At 43.4% G+C, this 21,185-nt stretch overlaps 1 protein-coding gene across 6 annotated transcripts in view; it reads right to left on the bottom strand.

Annotated features, from left to right (window-relative positions):
• The window catches only part of JADE1 (jade family PHD finger 1), a 67,379-nt gene that overhangs the window by 39,797 nt on the left and 6,397 nt on the right, over positions 1 to 21,185 (bottom strand). For 5 of the 6 annotated variants that reach the window (XM_023217590.2, XM_023217591.3, XM_023217594.3 and 2 more), the window contains exon 2: positions 4,191 to 4,268. In XM_023217590.2, the coding sequence (XP_023073358.1) occupies positions 4,191 to 4,242 (52 nt within the window). In that variant the 5' untranslated portion in view covers positions 4,243 to 4,268. Of the gene's footprint in view, positions 1 to 4,190; positions 4,269 to 8,097; positions 9,139 to 21,185 lie in introns of those variants that run through there. The other variant, XM_023217588.2, reaches the window with a different exon arrangement.

Consider the following 21,185-nt stretch of genomic DNA (forward strand, 5'->3'; position numbering starts at 1 on the left):
GGAGAGGTTGAGGTGTGGCCACTGCATAGACCCTGTCCTTCTTGTAAGCAGAACTTTCCAAATGCACAGGCCCGGCTGAAGGCAGGCAGGGTATGGGTAGTTAACCCAGGTAGGGCTCATTTTGTGGACCTGAATGCAGGGACAGAAGGCATGCCCCCGGATGCAGGCCACCCAGTTATATACAAAAGGAAGGAGGCTCCAATGCAAATGAGTGGGTTAGTGGCAAAGGCCTACACTGTGAACCGGCTGCCTTCAGATGGGATGGAAAAGGGTGTGTTCCATGGAAATGAGCATGTGCATCTTTTTATAAGCCTGGCATTCCAGAGGTTCTTAATGAGAACTCTGTGTTTACCACTACCATCATCCACCTTATCAAATCATTGAGCGTGGACAGACAGCATGGCCATAAAGCATCAACATATACTTTATATTGAACCAGCTGTATGACAAAAGGATGACCAACCTTCTACTAGGAACTATCGTTCCTCTCCTTCACCACCAGATTTCCATGTTTAAGCCTAGGCTAACCCTTTGGTACTATATTTACCTTAGTTCTCCACTTCCAGCTTCTGGACGGAGGCCAGTACAGACCTGTGACTTGACAGACACACTTTTGGTTGGGACTGTGGACACTCTTCTCCTCCTTCATTTCTAACCAGAATTCTAGGTGGAATTTTTTTTTTTTTTTTTTTTTTTTAACAGAGATGGGTTCTTGCTTTGTTGCCCAGGCTGGTCTCCAATTCCTGGGCTCAAGCAATCCTCCCAGCTCAGCCTCCCTAAGTGTCAGGATTACAGTCATGAGCCACCGTATCCGTCCTGAACATATATATTTTATTTTATTTATTTATTTTTTTTTTTTTTTTGAGATGGAGTTTCGCTCTGTCGCCCAGGCTGGAGTGCAGTGGCCGGATCTCAGCTCACTGCAAGCTCCGCCTCCCAGGTTCACGCCATTCTCCTGCCTCAGCCTCCCGAGTAGCTGGGACTACAGGCGCCCGCCACCTCGCCCGGCTAGTTTTTTGTATTTTTAGTAGAGATGGGGTTTCACCGTGTTAGCCAGGATGGTCTCGATCTCCTGACCTCGTGATCCGCCCATCTCGGCTTCCCAAAGTGCTGGGATTACAGGCTTGAGCCACCGCGCCCAGCAGAACATATATATTTTAGATGAAATATTTGGCCGGGCACAGTGGCTCACGCCTGTAATCCCAGCACTTTGGGAGGCCAAGGCAAGCGGATCTCGAGGTCAGGAGATCAAGACCATCCTAGCTAAGATGGTGAAACCCTGTCTCTACTAAAAAATACAAAAAAATCGCCGGGTGTGGTGGCAGGCACCTGTAGTCCCAGTCCCTCAGAGGCTGAGGCAGCAGAATGGCATGAACCCAGGAGGCAGAGCTTACAGTGTGCCAAGATCGTGCCACTGCACTCCATCCTGGGCGACAGAGCAAAAACTCTGTCTAAAAAAAAAAAGAAATATTTGGTGTTCTAGGGCTTTTATGGGCTGAATTGTAAACCCCATCCCCAAATGCATACTTTAAAGCCCTAACCTCCAATCTCAGAATATGACTAGAATTTGGAGACAGGGCCCTGAAAGGGGTGACTGAGTTAAAATGAGGCTAGGCTATTAGGGTGGGCCGTAATCCAATTTAGTCACACCAAGGCACACCAGGGATGCCTGTGCAGAGGAAAGGCCAAGTAAGAACACAGTGAGAAAAAGGCCATCTACAAACCACAAGGCCTCAGAAGACACCACATCTGCCAGCACCTTGGACTTCTAGTCTCCAGAACTGTAAGAAAACAAATTTCTGTTGCTTTAAACTACTCAGGCTGTGGTACTTTTCTGTAGCATCCTAAGCTGACTAATATGGGGCCTTCTGGGCTACTAGGAGCCTCCGGACAACTGAGAGGGACTAAACTAAGCCAGGGTCCAGAATTACACCGTCCAATACAGTAGACATTAGCCACATGTGTCTTCCAATTTTTTAATTCATTAAAATTAGCAAAGGTTTAAAATTCAGCTCCTCAGTTGCACTATGTTAGGACATTCTCATCCTATGGGACTATGCTGGTCCAGAAAAGAGAAGGCTCTAAATCTGAGAGAACATCCAGGAGAAAGTTTTCTAACCCAGCTCTCCCAAGGAGGAAGAGAGGCAGTGACAAGAGCAGACAGAGTGAGCACACACCTGATGCTCAACACGGAGAAAAATATTTAAAGAGGGCTCTCAAGCTTTTACTGGGCATTATCTTTATGTGGAGGTAATTCATCAAGCAGTCTTCTGACTAATTCTGACTCTAAAAGCAAGATTTTTTTGAGACGGAGTCTCGCTCTGTCGCCAGGCTGGAGTACAGGGGCTGCGATCTCGGCTCACTGCAACCTCCGCCTCCTGGGTTCAAGTGATTCTCCTGCCTCAGCCTCCAGAGCAGCTGGGACTTCAGGTGTGCAGCATCACGCCCAGCTAATTTTTAGTAGAGACGGGGTTTCACCATGTTGGCCAGGATGGTCTTGATCTCTTGACCTTGTGATCCGCCTGCCTCGGCCTCCCAAAGTGCTGGGATTACAGGCTTGAACCACCAGGCCAGGCAAGACTTTTTTTTTTTTAATTAATGCAGGACAAAATTATGTACTCAAGCAAACAGCATTTATGGAGTACTTATTACTCACGAAGACACTTTGATAGGCGCCACACAGGGGCAGAGAAGAAATTTCAAAGCATGTTTTTGCCTCAAGGAGTAAAATGCCTAAAACTGTAAACATCAGAAAACAGGTAGGGAGGGTTATGAAACGACAAGCGCCTCAGAAGTTCGGAAGGGGGCATCCCAATCCCAAAGGCTTGGACAGGCGGCTTTACCTGCCTGCACTTGGAAACAGACCTTCAATACCTTTCTCTGAAATAAGAGGAAAGGTCTTTCCCTCTGGAGCCCCTACACCCTCTCTCAACTAGTTCACTTCTCTCCTGCTGCCAACATCAGCAGTCAGTCCTAAAACTCTCAATTCCTTAGAGCTCCTCATCGCAAGCCCTTCACACCTGACACTCTCCCATAACGGCCAGTTCTCCTCCCCAATAGCCCCATGGCTGTGCCAAGCACACCAACTGAAATACCACTCTGAATTCTGTTTTTCACGTTCCTGGTCCCCCCTTCTGAACAGGGTGGCACCTAGAAAGCAAAGCCTTGCTTTCTAATGTGCAGCTTTTAATTTGCTGAAAACTTGGAGCACAGAAAACTGAAAATAACCTATTTGCCTAAAAAGTATTTCACCCTTAAGGATCCATACAACCTTCATCTCCTCTACAGGATTCCCTGCCCTCCCCTCCTCTGAATCTGTATCTGCATCTGTTTCCACAGTGCATCAAAAAGACATCTCTCTTACTGCCCTGATGACTTTCCCATCAGAGCTGTTCTTACATATGTCTAAAGCAGAGTTCCTTGAAAGCAGGCCCAGCTCCTTTCCCATCACACAAGCATTCTTTCAAGGCGTACTGGGTTTAATCTGTAATGTAAAACAGAAGCTAACAGGCTAGAGCTCAGGCACTGTGCTAGGTACAAAATTTCCCTGTTATCTGAAGGGAGCTCTTCTCTGAGTAGTCTGTTAGCTTCTCAATACACAGACACTGTGTGATATTTATTTTGACTGCCTGGAAGCCAACTAACTTCTGGTTCTCAGCTGCACTGTGAAAATATGAAGTTGCCAGAGAGCTGTGATACAGACAGTAGTAGTATTAAATACAGTCACATTAAAACCAAGTGAAGAGCAAGGACTTTCGACCTATTAAGAACCTGTACTTAATAATTTTCACATCACACTAGGCAGTCTTCAACCTCCCCTTGTATTGAGCTGAACCAGTTAATGATTACCTGGCTTTGATTAAGTTCCCCTTTCATAAAGCGCAACTGCGAAGTACCATAAATGATGTTTAGGAAAACCAGACACACCAGTGACCCTTAGAACTGGATTATTCCTCCCAGGATAACAAATAGGAAGCCTCAGGAATGCTTGCTTGCAGTCAACCTTACCCAGCAAGATCTGGTTACAGACCTGCAGTATCACACTCAGGTATGTTTCTCCAGGCTTTGGCTTTCTCTGACCTGCCTGATATGCAAAGGGCCTCAGCTATTTAAAGCATTACATTAAAAAATCATGTTTTTACCCTGACCCAAACCCTGGTAGGCTCCAAGAACAACAAAGCAGGACTTACTGCCATTGTCGTCAGAATCCTCACTGCTGCTGGGAAGGCGACCTCGTTTCATGATCTCCCCGGGAAACAGCAGGCAGCCTGCAAAGCAATGAGACAGCACTTAACCCAAGATGATAATACACAATCATCAAGTTGTGCTTCAGATGGCAGCCCAGGATTCACAGCAAACAAAAGCAAACAAAAGGCTTTAAGTAGCATTTGAATTGTAAACAGTAAAAAGACCAAAGATACATAATTAGGTACAATCATTAACAGACCAGGTTAAAAAAGGAGGGGGAAGGGTGGAGAAGTCACGTATCAGTAGGTCTCCCAAAGGTGGCAGGTTTCCTTCTATATTCCTGTGACATTATTACTATAACTACTCCAGGAGTATTTAGCTGACTGGCAGCAAGCACTGCAGAAAAAAATCCACAGCAATGAACACTGTACTGTGCTTCTTCACTACAGACAGATTCATATTTTATGCGTACATGTTGGGGGTGGGGTTGTGCCTGGATGTGTGAATATTTACACTGCACTGGGCATGATTATGCTTCTTGGGCAAATTATACTAAAATAACCCTAAAAGCCGAAAGAAACAAAACAAATGGGGTAATGGGAATGCAAATGTCTCCTCCAGTCATCTCCAACCCCACAGATGGAACAGGAAGGAACCACAGACATTATACAATTTTGATCCAGACCCCTCCCTTTCACATTAAGAAACTAAAGCCAAGAAAGGTTAAGCAGCAACTTCCCCAAAGTCATGTTGTGGGAATGGAGCTTCTAATTCCAAATCCAATACTATTTCCCCTCCACTTCACCTCAACTCCCTTCAGGACAAATACAACCAAATCCAGCCAAAATAAGAAGTCAGTTAGTACAAAGACCCAGCGCACCTGGCCAACTCCTCCCAGGTAGCTGATGATAACAGAATTCTAGCACTACCCTCAAGTATGAGAAAGTCTGCATTTAGGTAAGAAGGCAGTGGACTGAGACAGAATGGCCAATGAACTTATGCAGATGATCTCATGGTTACATTCACACAGGGCAGCTCTCTAAACAAATACAAAAAGCTTTTCCGAATTAAAATTACTGATCAACCTGACATCTTTAGGGCACTGGTCTGTCAGTTCAATGAATCCGAAAGAGGAAAGGGAGCTTTTTCAAGTCAGAAAAAGTATGGTAGTCCATCACCTACCTACCCCATCCACCCTCTCAGAAAAGTACATGCCAACCTCCTCCTCATTGGGAATCACAGTATGTGCGATGTGGTGTTAAGCTGGGCGTGGTGGCTCACCCCTGTAATCCCAGCACTTTGGGAGGCAAAGGCAGGAGGATCGCTTGAGGTCAGGAGTTTGAAACCAGCCTGGCCAACATTGTGAAACCCCGTCTCTACTAATAATACAAAAATTAGCCAGGTATGGTGGCGGGTGCCTGTAATCCCAGCTACTCAGGATGCTGAGGCAGGAGAATCACTTGAACTCAGGAGGCAGAGGATGCAGTGAGCTGAGATCACACCACTGCACTCCAGCCTGGGCAACAGAGACCCTGTCTCAACACACACACACACACACACACACACACACACACAAACAAAAGTGTGGCACATAGGTATGGTGTGGAGAAAAAAATGTGGAAAACCGGGCCGGGCGCGGTGGCTCACACCTGTAATCCCTGCACTTTGGGAGGCTGAGGCGGGCAGATCACAAGTTCAGGAGTTGGAGACCAGCCTGACGAACATGGTGAAACCCTGTCTCTACTAAAAATACAAAAATTAGCCGTGTGTGGTGGCGCACGTCTGTAATCCCAGCTACTCAGGAGGCTGAAGCAAGAGAATCGCTTAAACCCAGGAGGCAGAGGTTGTAATGAGTGGAGATCACACCACTGCACTCCAGCCTCTGGGACAGAGTGAGATTCTGTCTCAAAAAAAAAAAAAAAGAAAGAAAAATGTAGAGAACCACTGTGATTGAACAAGAAAGCAATTTTAAAAAATCAAAACTCCACTCTAAAAGGGCCTATAAATGAACAGTCAAAAAACCCTAAACTCCCTTTTCCTTTGACAGGTCATTTCACAATTTATCATCCTTTGTTAAAATTGTATATAAGCCTTCAGGTCTAACTCTTCTTGAGTTTTTTCTCTTCAGTGAAGTCTCCTTCCCTTTACCCCTACGTGGCACATAAAAATATCAACATCATGAAGCTTGCATGCCTTTTCTCCTGTAATGTCTTTTGTCATTTAATTCAGACTCACATGAACTGAACCTAAAAAAGTAGATGAAAAGTTTTTCCTATACTACACTTAAAAAGTGGATCTACACAATTCACTCAAATATTTAGGTCCCTAATCTATAACTGCAATTTTTTATATTTCCTTCCTGAGAAACTCACCCAGTTAAAAGTCTGGGTTTTTTGTTTATCAATTGATTCTTCAAAAGCCATTAAAACGATGTACCAAGAGAAAGCCTGAACATGAGTCCTGATCAATATGGGTCATGAGCTGTATTATGGACATGCTTTGGAAGCTGGGGTTTCATGCTGTAGGCACAGTCAAGTCCTAAAACCCACTCCATCCCTTTTCCAAGAGCCCCACTCACCCACAGCCAGGCAATCTGCAATTTGGCCTGGGGCAAGCCCACTCCAGCCCTCAGGTTCCATAACCAAGAAACACGTGTGGTCCACTCCCTATTCCATTGTTTTCTCTGCCCTGGGTGTGTGCCAAAAACACCAACTGCAGACAGCTAAGCTCTCCAACCTTCTAGAGAATGCACCCCGGGTCCCCTCAGGATCCAGCAAGAGGTAAAAGGGACAAGGGAAAAGCAGAGGACCACTTACTCCTAACAGCTTCAGCTCCCCAAAGCCAACATTACAAAAGAGTGCTAAAAAAAATGGTACTAGGCTGGTCGTGGTGGCTCACACCTGTAATCCTACCACTTTGGGACACCAGGGCAGGAGGACTACTTGAACCTAGGACCAGACTGGACAACATAGGGAGACCCCTATCTCTACAAAAAAAAATAAAAAATTAGATTTACCTAATAGAGTAGTTTTAAAAATCTTTTTGAATCAAAATACTTACTTTCCAGCTTTCAAATACAACTCCCTGAGGAAGCACTTCAACAGTCACTAAATAAAGAACGCGAGCATTGGCCAAAATACAATGATGCACCTAAACACACATAAATACTCTCTTAAGGAAAATTATTCAAGTAAAAGAAGAGTAAAAATAGTATTTTCTTTCTAATGAAATCCATTTTCATCCACCCTGAAGATCTTGAGTAATGAGGGTTTGAGAGTGCTGTATTTGCTTCTCCAGGGAACTTGGCACAGTAATGGGGGTTAGTGCTCAGCAGAATTTCCTCCTCTGTGGCTCTAAAGTACTTAAACCTTGACATCAAGCTGATTTATCTCACCCAGGATTACTTACTGTATCAGAAAATCAAAATACATGTTACTATCTTTAAGCTACACAATACAGTGGTTGTATGCTGCAAACACCTGCCCCAATAAAAGCCAGCATCTGCATCACCACCTTTGCTGACTCTTAGGGCAATGGCTAATTACTATCTAGATGGTAGTAAGGTAAGTAATAACCAATTAAAATGGCTATTCACAACACCCCAAAGCAGCAAGAAGATATAATAGCACATAATGCAGCCGACAAACATTTGAGTATCTCATATATTAGGAGGTGCTGGATGAAAATTACTATCCCTGACCTCATAGAGCTTCTGGCCTAGTTGAGGAGACAGGCAAGCAACAGAAATTCAGTACTGCTTGTGCCTGACAGTGGTAAACACAGAGTTCTACAGGAATAAAGGAGGTGGATAAAAGTCAGAGAAAGCTGATAAGACTGAGCTGAGTCCTGAAGAACAAAGAGGAGGTAGTCAGAAAAAGGAGCATGTTTGGGGCAGAGCACCGTACTTACCAACACATGTGTAACACAGCATATTACTCTGGGTAGCATCTTCATATACATCCATTCTCACCTTATAGCCAATTGCCAAGGTTTACTGATTCCTAACATTATGACTCTTCGAAGTCCCTGTATGCCCCGTGGGTTTGTCCTTCAACTACTTGTACATAGAAAGCTTTAAACACCTATTCTCCAAACTATGATTTCTTCCCACTTCCAATTAATTCTACAACAAATTAATTACACCCCATGAGGCAACCTCATCAAACTACTATATGCAGATCTCTCCCTCCACTCCACATTACAAATAGGTCTAAGTCCAAACTGTCCAGCCAAAAATGAAGTTTTCTGACTTCTCACAGCTTTACTCAGGCATCTGTTCTAGCAAGCCCCAAGACCCAGAGCTTGCATTGGTTGGGCCAGGCCTCTTCCCTGAACACTCCACTTTCTTTCAGTTCTCATTCTCTGCTAATGCTGCTCCTGTTGCTTCTTGCTCCCTACCTATCCTAATCCCACCTCTCTTCTGGGGCTCAGCTCAAAGTCACTAACTACTCCAACTCCAAACACTTATATTCTGTACTGCTCAGTTCAACTTTCTTCCTCTTTTAGAACTTTTTCACTTTGGTTTTCAATGTACTGTTACCTTAATAGTATCACTGAAAAAAATTACTCATGACACTTGTTAGAAATGGTAAAGCAGATTTTACTCAAGGGGGACCATGGTGGTACGTACAGGGAACACTGCAGTGGGATCCTGCAGTGGGGGACGGAGACTGAACGCAACTCAGATTCCAACAGAGGTGGAGATCTATAACCAAGGAGCAGGGTGGTGCCAGTGGATAGAAGATTATTAAACAGAAATATCAAGGATAAGGGGTTTATGGCTAAAGGCCAGGATAAGATAGGACAGAGTGGTCAGATACCCAGGTGAAGAATTTTCCCTAAACTGAATTTAACAGGATTTTTGCTTCAACTGGATTCAACAATAATACAAAGAGAAGGCCATGGTAGTGCCCATTCACGTGGAGGACCAGAGGAGCGTGACTAAAGTTTTGGTCAAAGGAGTCTTTGTCAGTATTCAATCAACTAAAGCCTTGCATCATGACTGAAATGTTTCGTGTGTGTCTCTAAACATTATAGCAATTTCTGGAGAACACAGATTCTCTCAAGTCAAATATGAAATAAACACAGAACAGAGGGCCAGGCTCAGTGGCTCCTGCCTGTAATCCCAGCACTTTGGGAGGCTGAGGCAGGAGTATTATCTGAGATCAGGAGTTCAAGACAATCTGGCTAACATGGAAAAACCTCGTCTCTACTGAAAAAAAAAAAAAAAAAACACAAAAATTAGCCAGGCGTGGTGGTGCATACCTGTAGTCCCAGCTACTCAGGTGGCTGAGGCAGGAGAATCACCTGAACCAAGGAGGAGGAGGTTGCAGTGGGCTGGGCTTGCGCCACTGCACTCCAGCCTGAGCGACAAGAGTGAAACTCCGTTTCAAAAAAAATAAAGACATAACAGAGAAGAGGGACCATGATGGTAGGTACAGAGAACACTGCAATGAGACCTTGAAGTAGAGAACAGAGATTGAACCCAACTCAGACTGGTCAGAAACAAGGCCTCTCAGGATGGCTACAACAGATGCCCTCAGAATTCTGGATCCAGTCGACACGGCTCACCCTGACATTCTGTCTACATTTCCTCAAAACTGATGCAAAGTTATCCATCAGGCTTTTCGGAGCCTGGAGTGTCCACCTGCCATGAGAAACAATAGCTACAGAGACAAAAGTGCTAGTTAGTGGGCATTTGGGAGTTTGACCAAAAAGAGGAAGACTACCTAGGAAGTTAGATTAAAAACAGAACACTGCCTGGAAAGGCCACTGGCCAAAGACCCTGGCTGGACCAGTTACTTAATAATCCTCTGGTGTCTCTACTCCACTCACTGCATGAAGAGATGCACCAAGACAACTGAGCATCTGTGGCAGCTGCCGGAGAACCATCTATCTCCTCAGGAAATGCAAACACATGCTTTACCCACTGGCCCAAACCCCTATTTAGATTACATGCGGATCACTCTCTCCTTGGATCCCTTCTGTCATATCGGTTAAAATGCAGTACATTCTCGGAGGCTGAGGCAGGAGAATGGCGTAAACCCGGGAGGCGGAGCTTGCAGTGAGCTGAGATCTGGCCACTGCACTCCAGCCCAGGCGACAGAGCGAGACTCCGTCTCAAAAAAAAAAAAAAAAAAATGCAGTACATTAGCTAACATATTAATTTGAGGAAAATTTTATCAAGGTAGATGTCAGAGATATGGTGAACAAGATATGGAATGTCTGCGCTGCAGGAGCACATGGTCTACTTGGAGGAAACATCAAATAACCAGACAAGTGGTTTCAGTGCGGCAAGTGCCATAAAAGTCACCAGATTACTGCTCACATGCACAGGAGATAGCAAGGCACCTGAAAACCTTGAAATTCACATTCCTCTGACTGAAACTGGGAAAAATCTGCACGCAATAGATTGAGAGGAGCCACTATCTGAAGGAACCCATCCCTAGGGTGGCTCTGGAATTTGAGTGAACAAGTTCAGTGACCTGGGCGTGGTCATGACTGATGTGATGATTCTAAGAAAGAATGAGAACCTCATGGACAAGGAGAGAAGGACTTCTACAAAAGAATAAGAGGGTTGGGCACAGTGGCTCACACCTGTAATCCAGGCACTTGAGGAGGCCGAGGCTGGCATACCACTTGAGGCCAGGAGCTCAAGACCAGCCTAGCAACATGGTGAAACCCCGTCTCTACTAAAAACACAAAAAGTTAGCCAGGTTTTGGTGGTGTATGCCTGCTGTCCCAGCTACTCAAGAGGCTGAGGCAGGAGAATCGCTTGAACCTGGGAGGCAGAGGTTGCAGTGAGGTCGAGATCTTACCACTGCACTCCAGCCTGGGCAATATAGCAAGACTGTCTCGAAAAAAGAAAAAAAAAAGGAGTAAGATAATTAAGAATTTGAAGATGTTTATTCAATGCTATTCCTGGGAAACAAGGACTGATTTGAGGAAAACAAACTGTCCAGTTACTAGAATTACTTACTCTCTGTGGTGGAACAGGGCTCATTTATCAGGCCATAAACTCTATAGCTATAATAAGGATTACACCCTAGTGATTTCAACTGTCTTATGGCACATATGCAGAAAGGCTGGTTTCTCTCTCAAAGTATCAATTTTATCTACTGTTTCCATTTTTATTTATTTCACTCATAAAGTTCTAGAAGGTACTCAATTAAAGACCTCTACATACTTTTATATATCACCCAATGCAATACTATGTATTAAAATAACCTACTGGATGAATGCCTTAGTTTCCGTACTGTTACCTTACATTCAAATCCACTTTACTGAATTTGAGATGCTTTTACTTTAATATCTAATTGACCTTTAACTGGAATAACTTCTACTGTATTCATTTTTAAAATTTTATTGATGCCCTTCCATTCTGTCAAATAGCTAAAAGCAAATACCTAAAGATACTAAAGAATGTATTTTCAGAAACCAGGTGGTCTTATAATAAAACTAAGTATTTCATGAGCTACTCCTGTTTTTTGTTTGTTTGTTTTCGTTTTCTTTTTTTTTTTTTTGAGACAGAGTCTCGCTCTGTCACCTAGGCTGAAGTGCAGTGGCTCACCTGGCTCATTGCAAGCTCTGCCTCCCAGGTTCACGCCAGAGTTTCCTGCCTCAGCCTCCGGAGTAACTGGGACTACAAGCACCTGCCACCACACCCTGGCTATTTTTTTTTTTTTTTGTATTTTTAGTAGGGACAGGGTTTCACCCTGTTAGCCAGGATGGTCTCAATCTCCTGACCTCATGATCCGCCCGCCTCGGCCTCCCAAAGTGCTGGGATTACAGGCGTGAGACACCGCACCCTGCCACTCCTTTTGATTTAAGTTCACATAGTTCAAATTATTTTTTAAACACTAGGTACCTAATACATTGATTCCTAAATTACTGATCATAGAACACTCCCCCAAAAAGATACATTACATTCTTAATAGGTCACTTTTGTCTTCTATGGAATATACAGTTCTAAATACCCAAATATAATGACCTATAACTTAACAATAAAATCTGTCCACCTGTCCCTAAATGAATGTGAAGGAAACCCAGCTGGTTTCTTTTTTTTTTTTTTTTTTTTTGAGACGGAGTCTCGCTCTGCCGCCCAGGCTGGAGTGCAGCGGCGCGATCTCAGCTCACTGCAAGCTCCGCCTCCCGGGTTCACGCCATTCTCCTGCCTCAGCCTCCCGAGTAGCTGGGACTACAGGCGCCCGCCACCTCGCCCGGCTAATCTTTTTGTATTTTTTAGTAGAGACGGGGTTTCACCGTGTTAGCCAGGATGGTCTTGATCTCCTGACCTCGTGATGCGCCCGTCTCGGCCTCCCAAAGTGCTGGGATTACAGGCTTGAGCCACCGCGCCCGGCCTGGTTTCCTACCTCAGTTTTTAAAGTAAACGTTAATCGCCTAAATATGAAGTTTTCAAAGTGGCAACGTTATCTAATTCATATGCTCACAGAATCTAAAAATACTACTATGACTCTAACTCAAACCCAGATTCTCAATTTAACTAAAGGGTTATATCCAGTCAAAAAAAAAGTCATAGATTTAACTGACAAATAGCTTAAATCTTAAGCATTGTTTTAATCTTGTCTAAATATCTCAAGCAAAAAAAAGTGCTCTTTATAACGTCATACACCACTTATTTAAGGAAAATGCTGGCCCAAGCTAATACAGAACCTCTGGAAAGAGGTAAAACTTAGAAATATTCAGCTGACAAGTTTACATTAACAATAAATAGCCACCTCCTCCAAAAGGAAAAAATTATGATAACTGACCAGATAATAAATAACTATAATATTTACTCTTAGGAACATTACTCATAAAGCCCATGTACTATAATACATTAGTTCACTGTAAATTCTTCATAAGTTATTTTTGAACTCAGATTTAAAAACCAAGAAAGCATTTTTCAAGACTTTAAGGAATTTATAAATTTGAGTGGTTCTGAATGAATCACAAGCAGCTCTCATTTGCCAATTTATAAATAATCCAATCACCGCTTATGAGCTCTAAGGCAATCTATTAAACCCCTTCCAGGACTCTGTAATTGCTGACTCAATTAAGAGTCAGCAACTGAAAAAGAGCAGCTATGACAAAATATTCCAATCATTTGTACTTGGAATGTATTTTTTTTAACTTCCCTTGACATGGGAGTAAATGAAATCACAACCAAACAAAAAAGGCAGTCAGTCACCATGGTCTCCAATCTTGAGCTTTTATCCCTATTTCCATCTACTCAGAATTCTTTTCTGTTACATCTAAATGCTCAGATGTGGAAAGATGCCCAAGACATATTAGGAGAGAAAAACAGGCAAACTGCAGGGAAAAAACCCAAAATATAAAGCCATTTATATATAACAGGAGGAGAGAAAATACCTACAGCAATAGATTGTATATTCACAGAACATTTCTGCAAGAACATAAATGTTCATAGTGGTTATCTCTGAGAAATGTGACCAAAGGGTTCCAAGACAGACTGAGTTGGGAACTCTTCCTTCTCTTTATGACCTTTAATATGATTTTAACTTTTCACCATGATTATGTACTAGACTTATAATAGTAAAGATTTTTTTTTTTTTTTTTTTTTTGAGAGACAGAGTCTCGCTCTGTCGCCCAGGCTGGAGTGCAGCGGTGTGATCTCTGCTCAGTGCAACCCCAGCCTCCCAGGTTCAAGCGATTCTCCTGTCTCAGCTTCCCAAGTAGCTGGGACTACACACGCATGCCACCATGCCTAGCCAATAGTAAAGATTTCTTTCTTCCCTGGTCCTCACTATATAAAAGACCCTGGAAGCACAACTTCTTGCCCCAATGCAAAGCACCAGCCTGTAACGAGCAACCATCAGTAAACTATGTATATGCCACCTCTTTCCTGAGATGCAGTATCAAAGACTTGTCTTGCTCTAAAAGAATATCTGGTGCAAAGGTGCAGAAGAAAAAAAAGAGAAAAGGTAATAATGCCATAAAATGCTATTATCCCCTATTTGCTTGATTAGGTCATCCCATACTTCAAAAGCTCAAGTTTTTGAAACAGGTAAAAACAGCCAACATTAGTAGGAGGTCACTTAAAATATACGCAATAATAATAGAAAAAAACTAACCCAGACAGGAAAATTAGGGTTTAAGCTATCTTTAAAGAACAAACACAGGCCGGGCGTAGTGGCTCATGCCTGTAATCCCAGCACTTTGGGAGGCCAGCCGGATCATCTGAGGTCAGGAGTTCGAGACCAGCCTGGCCAACATGGTGAAAACCTGTCTTCACTAAAAATACAAAAATTAGCCGGGCCTGGTGGCGGGTGCCTGTAATCAGGTTGGTGGTCTCAAACCTAGCAGCTACTTGAGGCAGGAGAATCGCTTGAACCCGGGAGGCGGAGGTTGCAGAAATCCGAGATCGTGCCACTGCACTCCAGCCTGGGCAAAAAGAGTAAGACTCCATCTCAAAAAAAAAGAATCCATTTCAACTCCTTATCCATTTCCACAGTAGTACTACTTTGGAAAAAATAAAAATAAAAAAGGCTATGTTCAAGAGGTAGCTGGCAAATACGCCATTCCTTTCACCTATGGCAGGCATGGTTGACAAATTAGGCCATTCTTTTCCACACTCCCAGGCATATATCTTCAGGATCCTTCTTAATGCAGTGCTACCACCCACAGAAATAAAGCCCATTTGCCCTATATGTCTTATTCCTCGTCTCAGTTTTCTGACAATTTATCAGGGAAAGCTAGGGTCAGATTAATCTCTTCAGAATATATAAAAATGAAATGCTTATTTTTAAAATGGAATGTTTATTTTTTAAAGCATTTCACTGAAATCAGGAGTTTGTGTTCCATTCTGCTTTGGGGGTCTCTGAACCAGGTACTAATTTCTGTAATACAAACATACACACCCAAATCTTCATGTCAAACTCTAAAAGCTCTAATCATAAAACCAAGTGCTTTTGAATGAACGAAGGTAAGAGTAAGCATGAGAAAGGATTCTACAACCCATTATTCCATCCTTGGTGGAAAAAGCCAATAAATGCTAAATGTGTACAGGGTAATTTTAAAAGATTTTTAAATGCTCAAACCAGATGCTCTTATACAGGATATACAAAGCAGCTTCTGCAGAAACCAGACTCAACCAGCTAATGACAATTACACTGTGCACAGATTGAAATGCAGCTGTTTTTCAGGAACTTTGTTGCTTGATTATACCCGGTTGTCAGAAACTATCAGTTACCACTAACAATGTTAAGTCACCAAAAATTTTTAAAGTACTGTTTTAAAAAAAAAAAAAGAGAGACTCCCAATGTTGTATATTTGAAGATCTAGATGACACACTTGACAAAAACAGCATTTATACAATCATCCAAGTTACATATGAAAACAAACATTTCATCACAATTGTATAATACAGCCTTGTTATTATGATCATGGAAACCTAAGATGGTCTCAAACCTAGCAGCAAGGTCTAGAAAGCACTCTCTGAGGCTGAAGTCCGAGTCTCACAACGCAGACCGTGTCTACAAGTCTCACAACACAGACTGTCTACAAGAAATCTTCCCAAAAGAAACCCATAAAATCATAAATAACTGCAGACCTACAGAGGATTTCAAAAACAATGTAAAATAATTTAATCCACCATTCCTACTTTTAAAGAGGAGTACATGGAATTCTGGATGTTTATCAACTTGCACAAACACACATAAGTAGATCTAGTGCAAAGGTAGTAGCAGAACCAAAGACCAGTTCCCCAGGTGGGTGGGCAGGCCAGCCACCTCCTCCCAGATTCCTGGACCACGGGTTTCTTCCTCCTGGATGTACACTGGGATTTAAAAAGAGGTCATGTGAATGATTAAGGCCATGATATGTTATCAGGGAGCAAAAACTGAAAATGTAACCAATGAACAATAGTCTGTTAACTTGGAAACTGAAACACAGATTCATGGCAAGATGGTCACAAATGCCATTCATTTTGCCTAGTGGAGCACACAAAAGGTAAAGCTGGAAGACAACTGGGTCAGCAGTTCCTTAAACACTACCACAGGAGAATGAGTTCTCCCGGAGTGGCAGGCATTAACTTCTGATTGGTGTGACACATACACCCTACTTGACATTATCTCCCTCTGTAGCAGAACCCAATCTTACAATACATATCCTCTTACACAGGGCTTCTTAGCTTGAACCCCCTGGAGGGTGTGAGAGATGACCAAGGTATTTGTTCTTACACATTTTATCCTAAAAAGGGATCTAGGATCAGAATTCCAGCTACTCCGGAAGCTAAGGCAGGACAACTGCCTGAGACCAGGAGGTTGCTGAGCTGTGATCATGTCACTGCACTACAGCCTGAGCAACAGAGAGACCCTGTCCCAGAGAAGAAAAAAAAAAAAAAAACACCTGCCATTGCACTCCAGCCTGGGCAAGAAGAGCAAAAAACAAAAACAACCCACAGCCCTCAGCGCAGCCAACTACCTCCAAACAAACTTCTAATTTCAACTTGTATTCTCAGGTTCCTAGAAGGGAGCTCAGCCACCGGCAGAAACAATCAAGTAACTGCTGTGTCTTACTATAAATCTGGGGAGGCCAGGGAGTGATGGCCAAAGCGGGCAGAATCTTTGAGCTCAGGAGTTCGAGAACAGACAAAAAAACATAGCAGCCGGGCGCGGTGGCTCAAGCCTGTAATCCCAGCACTTCGGGAGGCCGAGACAGGCGGATCACGAGGTCAGGAGATCGAGACCATCCTGGCTAACACGGTGAAACCCCGTCTCTACTAAAAGTACAAAAACTAGCCGGGCGAGGTGGCGGGCGCCTGTAGTCCCAGCTACTCGGGAGGCTGAGGCAGGAGAATGGCGTAAACCCAGGAGGCGGAGCTTGCAGTGAGCTGAGATCGGGCCACTGCACTCCAGTCCGGGCAACAGAGTGAGACTCCGCCTCAAAAAAAAAAAAAAAAAAAAAACATAGCAAACCCCATGTCAACAAAAAATACAAAAAACAGCCAGGCCTGGTGGGGGATGCCTGCGGTCCCAGCTACTCGGGAGGCTGAGTGGAAGGATCAAGTGAGCCCTGGAATTCACACCACTGCACTCCAGCCTGGACAACGGGGTGAGACCCTGTCTCAAATTAATCAACCAACCAACCAATCTGGGGTCAACAGCCTGTTTCTGTATGGTTTTTAAGCTAAGAGTGATTTTCACATATTCAAATGGTTGAGGGTAGACAGCCAAAGAACATTTCATGACATATGAAGTTTATAAAAATTTTACATTTCTATATCCATAAATATCACGGTCACATTCATTTTGCCCATGGTTGCTCTGGCACAGCTGCAGACTTGTGACAGACCATATGACCCACAAAACCTAAAATATTGACTACCTGGCTCTTTACAGAGAAAGTCAACTGATCTCTCCTATAAATCAACAGATCAGTAGTATGATGTTTATAAACCACCATTATGTGTGTTTAGTTCAATATGAATCAATTACCAGGTGCCGGACAAGCACCCGAAAGCTTACAAAATTAAGGATCAGACACAATCACTCCTTAAGAAACCCCTAACTATTGCGAGGCACGGTGGCTCACGCTTCTAATCCCAGCACTTGGGGAGGCTGAGGAGGGTGCATCACCTGAGGTCAAGAGTTCGAGAGCAGCCTGGCCAACATGGTGAAAACCCATCTCTACTAAAAATATATAAATTAGCTGGGCATGGTGGCGGGCGCCTGTAATCCCAGCTACTCGGGAGGCTGAGGCAGGAGAACTGCTTGAACCCAGGAGACAGAGGTTGCAGTGGGCCCAGATCGTGCCACTACACTCCACCCTGGGTGACAGAGCAAGACTCTATCTAAAAAATCCAAAAAAAAAAAAACACTCCCCCGCTAACTAGAGCAGGCAATAATCCAAAGGAGGGCATTGAGGGGACCTCTAAGCAACTTAAATAAAGGCCACAGTAAAACCTGTGGGTTTTTCTCAAAAGAAAACCCCTGAGGCTTCTACTTGGGGCTAGTGTACACAAGTTTTAAAAACTTCTAACAAGCTTCTTACTTTTCGAGTTAATGACCAATAAGCAGAAAAATCACTGTTCTCAACAGACATTTTAACTACAATATATGGTAACAGTGGCAGTAAAAGGATCACAGAGAAATCATAAAAAGAAGTCACCAGAATTTAAACACTTAAACTAGAATCCAAGGATGTGCTTAAGGGAACACCCATGTTTTCTGGGGGAGAGAATCCATGGCTTTCAGTTTCAAGTGTCCCCAACTTAAAAAGTTACAAATCACCAACACACAGCCTCTGTATGTTAAGCGCATCATTACATTTCCACACGGAAATAACTGATGCTCATAAAGATGACAGAGTAATCAATAAAAATTTTAAATTGCATTTAGTGTACTTTGTGCTAAACTAAAGCAAGTCATGATGTTCAACCTCAAGCAACTTGCTAATAACATTGCTATTTCTTGTTCCTTACCCTAGTGTAAGTGAAAGAAAAAATAAATAAATAAATAAATAAAGATTATTTTATTCCTCAGTGTGGACTCACACCACTGAAATCTTACCTTAAAGTAAGTGCTTATAAACTCTCATGGAAGATGCCAGGAATTCTCAAATTAATAAAATCTCCTACACAGGAGACACTAAATGATCAATAGTTTAAAATATTACCACCAGCCACACTGGTGCACACCTGTAATCCCATCCACTCAGGAGGCCAGGGTGGGAGGACTCAGTTCAGGAGTTCAAGATGAGCCTGGGCAACCTGAGCAACACAATGAAACCTCCTCTCTCTAACAAAAAAAATAGACAGACAGATGCAAATTCTGAGCACTTTCGAAGTAATAGAAAACTGGCCAGGCACACTGGCTCACGCCTGTAATCTCAGCACTTTGGGAGGCCGAGGTAGGTGGATCACTTGAGGTAGGGAGTTCGAGATCAGCCTGGCCAACATGGTGAAACCCCGTCTCTACTAACAATACAAAAATTAGCCAGGCACGGTGGCATGCGCCTGTGATCCCAGCTACTCCGGAGGCTGACTCATGAGAATCACTTGAACCCACTGCAGTGAGCCAAGATCCCACCACTGCACTCAACCCTGGGTGACAGAGTGAGAACCTGTCTCAAAAAAAAAAAAAAAAAAAAACAGAGAGAGAGAGAAAACTGTAGTTTACTTCCCTCAGCAAATAAGCCCAAAAGAATCTAAGGTTTTAAAAATTAACTTTCTTCGGCCAGGCATGGTGGCTCACGACTGTTATCACAGCACTTTGGGAGGCCGAGGCGGGCGGATCACAAGGTCAGGAGATGGAGACCACGATGAAACCCCGTCTCTACTAAAAATACAAAAAATTAGCCGGGCGCGGTGGCGGGTGCCTGTAGTCCCTCGGGAGGCTGAGGCAGGAGAATGGTGTGAACCCGGGAGGCGGAGCTTGCAGTGAGCCAAGACTGCGGGACTGCACTCCAGCCTGGGCAACAGAGAGAGACTCCTCTCAAAAAAAAAAAAAAAATTAACTTTCTTCAATTGCTCTCTATTACATTATATCTCACCTCTACCCAAAGAACCAAAGGCAAAAAGTAAATACTGAATTTGTTTTAGAGTAACCAAAATTGGTCATTGAACATTTATTGTGCGCACATCGTATACTATGGATCTAGGAGATTAAACGTAAAAATACATGGCCCCTTTCCTAATGATAAAGGCTTTCCTTTCCAAGTCTGGTAATCTTTATGTTTCTGCTTTGAGGTGAGGAAAGGATCCTTAATAAATCATTCAATCAAGTCCTGGGCTAGGAAAGGTCCCATTATAGCCAAAGTTTAGCATCAGTTTCTTCCATTCTATTCCATGACACCCAACCTTAAACTTACAAATTGTTACTCCTATGTGTAATTAAAAAGGCCCTCCGGCCGGGCGCGGTGGCTCAAGCCTGTAATCCCAGCACTTTGGGAGGCCGAGGCGGGCGGATCACGAGTTCAGGAGATTGAGACCATCTTGGCTAACACCGTGAAATCCCATCTCTACTAAATATACAAAAAAATTAGCCAGGTGTGGTGGCAGGCGCCTGTAGTCCCAGCTACTTGGGCGGCTGAGGCAGGAGAATGGCGTGAACCCGGGAGGCGGTGCTTGCAGTGAGCTGAGATAGCACCACTGCACTCCAGCCTGGATGACAGAGCAAGACACTGTCTCAAAAAAAAAAAAAAAAAAAAAAAAGGCCCTCCAAGGTCATTTTCTTGCATTTATTAGGAGCGCAGAGTAACTTGCTTCATCAGGGCTACGAACTGTAAAAAAAGAAAAAATCAAAATAATGCATACACGCTCATGATCACAAACCAAAGTTTTCATATGAGAAATACACTAGGCAAAGGACAATAGACTCAATTAAATCTCAACTTTCTGAGATATTACATTCCACAAAGATAAAAAGAACAAACATAGTAATTGTCCAGATTGTAAATACACGGTCATTTAAAGTGCTGTAAGGACTTGAAAATGGAGACAACAGATTTAAGACTTTTAAGGAAACAACTTACCTGTCTCAGGAATTAAAATACTTTCCTAATTGATTGCTGATACCTTCTAAGAAACTAGAAACTCCAAGCAAACCCACCCTTCATGTTTAAAAAAAAAAAAAAAGGTATTGTTGAATATGGTGCCAATTCTCGTACAAGTTAAAGGCTTGTACAAGAGAGGGAATAAGTTTAAAAGTGACATAACTTTCACTGTTTTAACAATCAAGCTGGCCGGGCGCAGTGGCTCAAGCCTGTAATCCCAGCACTTTGGGAGGCCGAGACGGGTGGATCACGAGGTCAGGAGATCGAGACCATCCTGGCTAACACGGTGAAACCCTGTCTCTACTAAAAAATAGAAAAAACTAGCCGGGCGAGGTGGCGGGCGCCTGTAGTCCCAGCTACTCGGGAGGCTGAGGCAGGGGAATGGCGGGAACCCGGGAGGCGGAGCTTGCAGTGAGCTGAGATCCGGCCACTGCACTCCAGCCCGGGCAGAGCCAGACTCAGCCTCAAAAAAAAAAAAAAAA

This window comes from Piliocolobus tephrosceles, chromosome 3 (genome assembly GCF_002776525.5).
Source record: "Piliocolobus tephrosceles isolate RC106 chromosome 3, ASM277652v3, whole genome shotgun sequence".
NCBI classification, from domain to species: Eukaryota; Metazoa; Chordata; class Mammalia; order Primates; family Cercopithecidae; genus Piliocolobus; species Piliocolobus tephrosceles.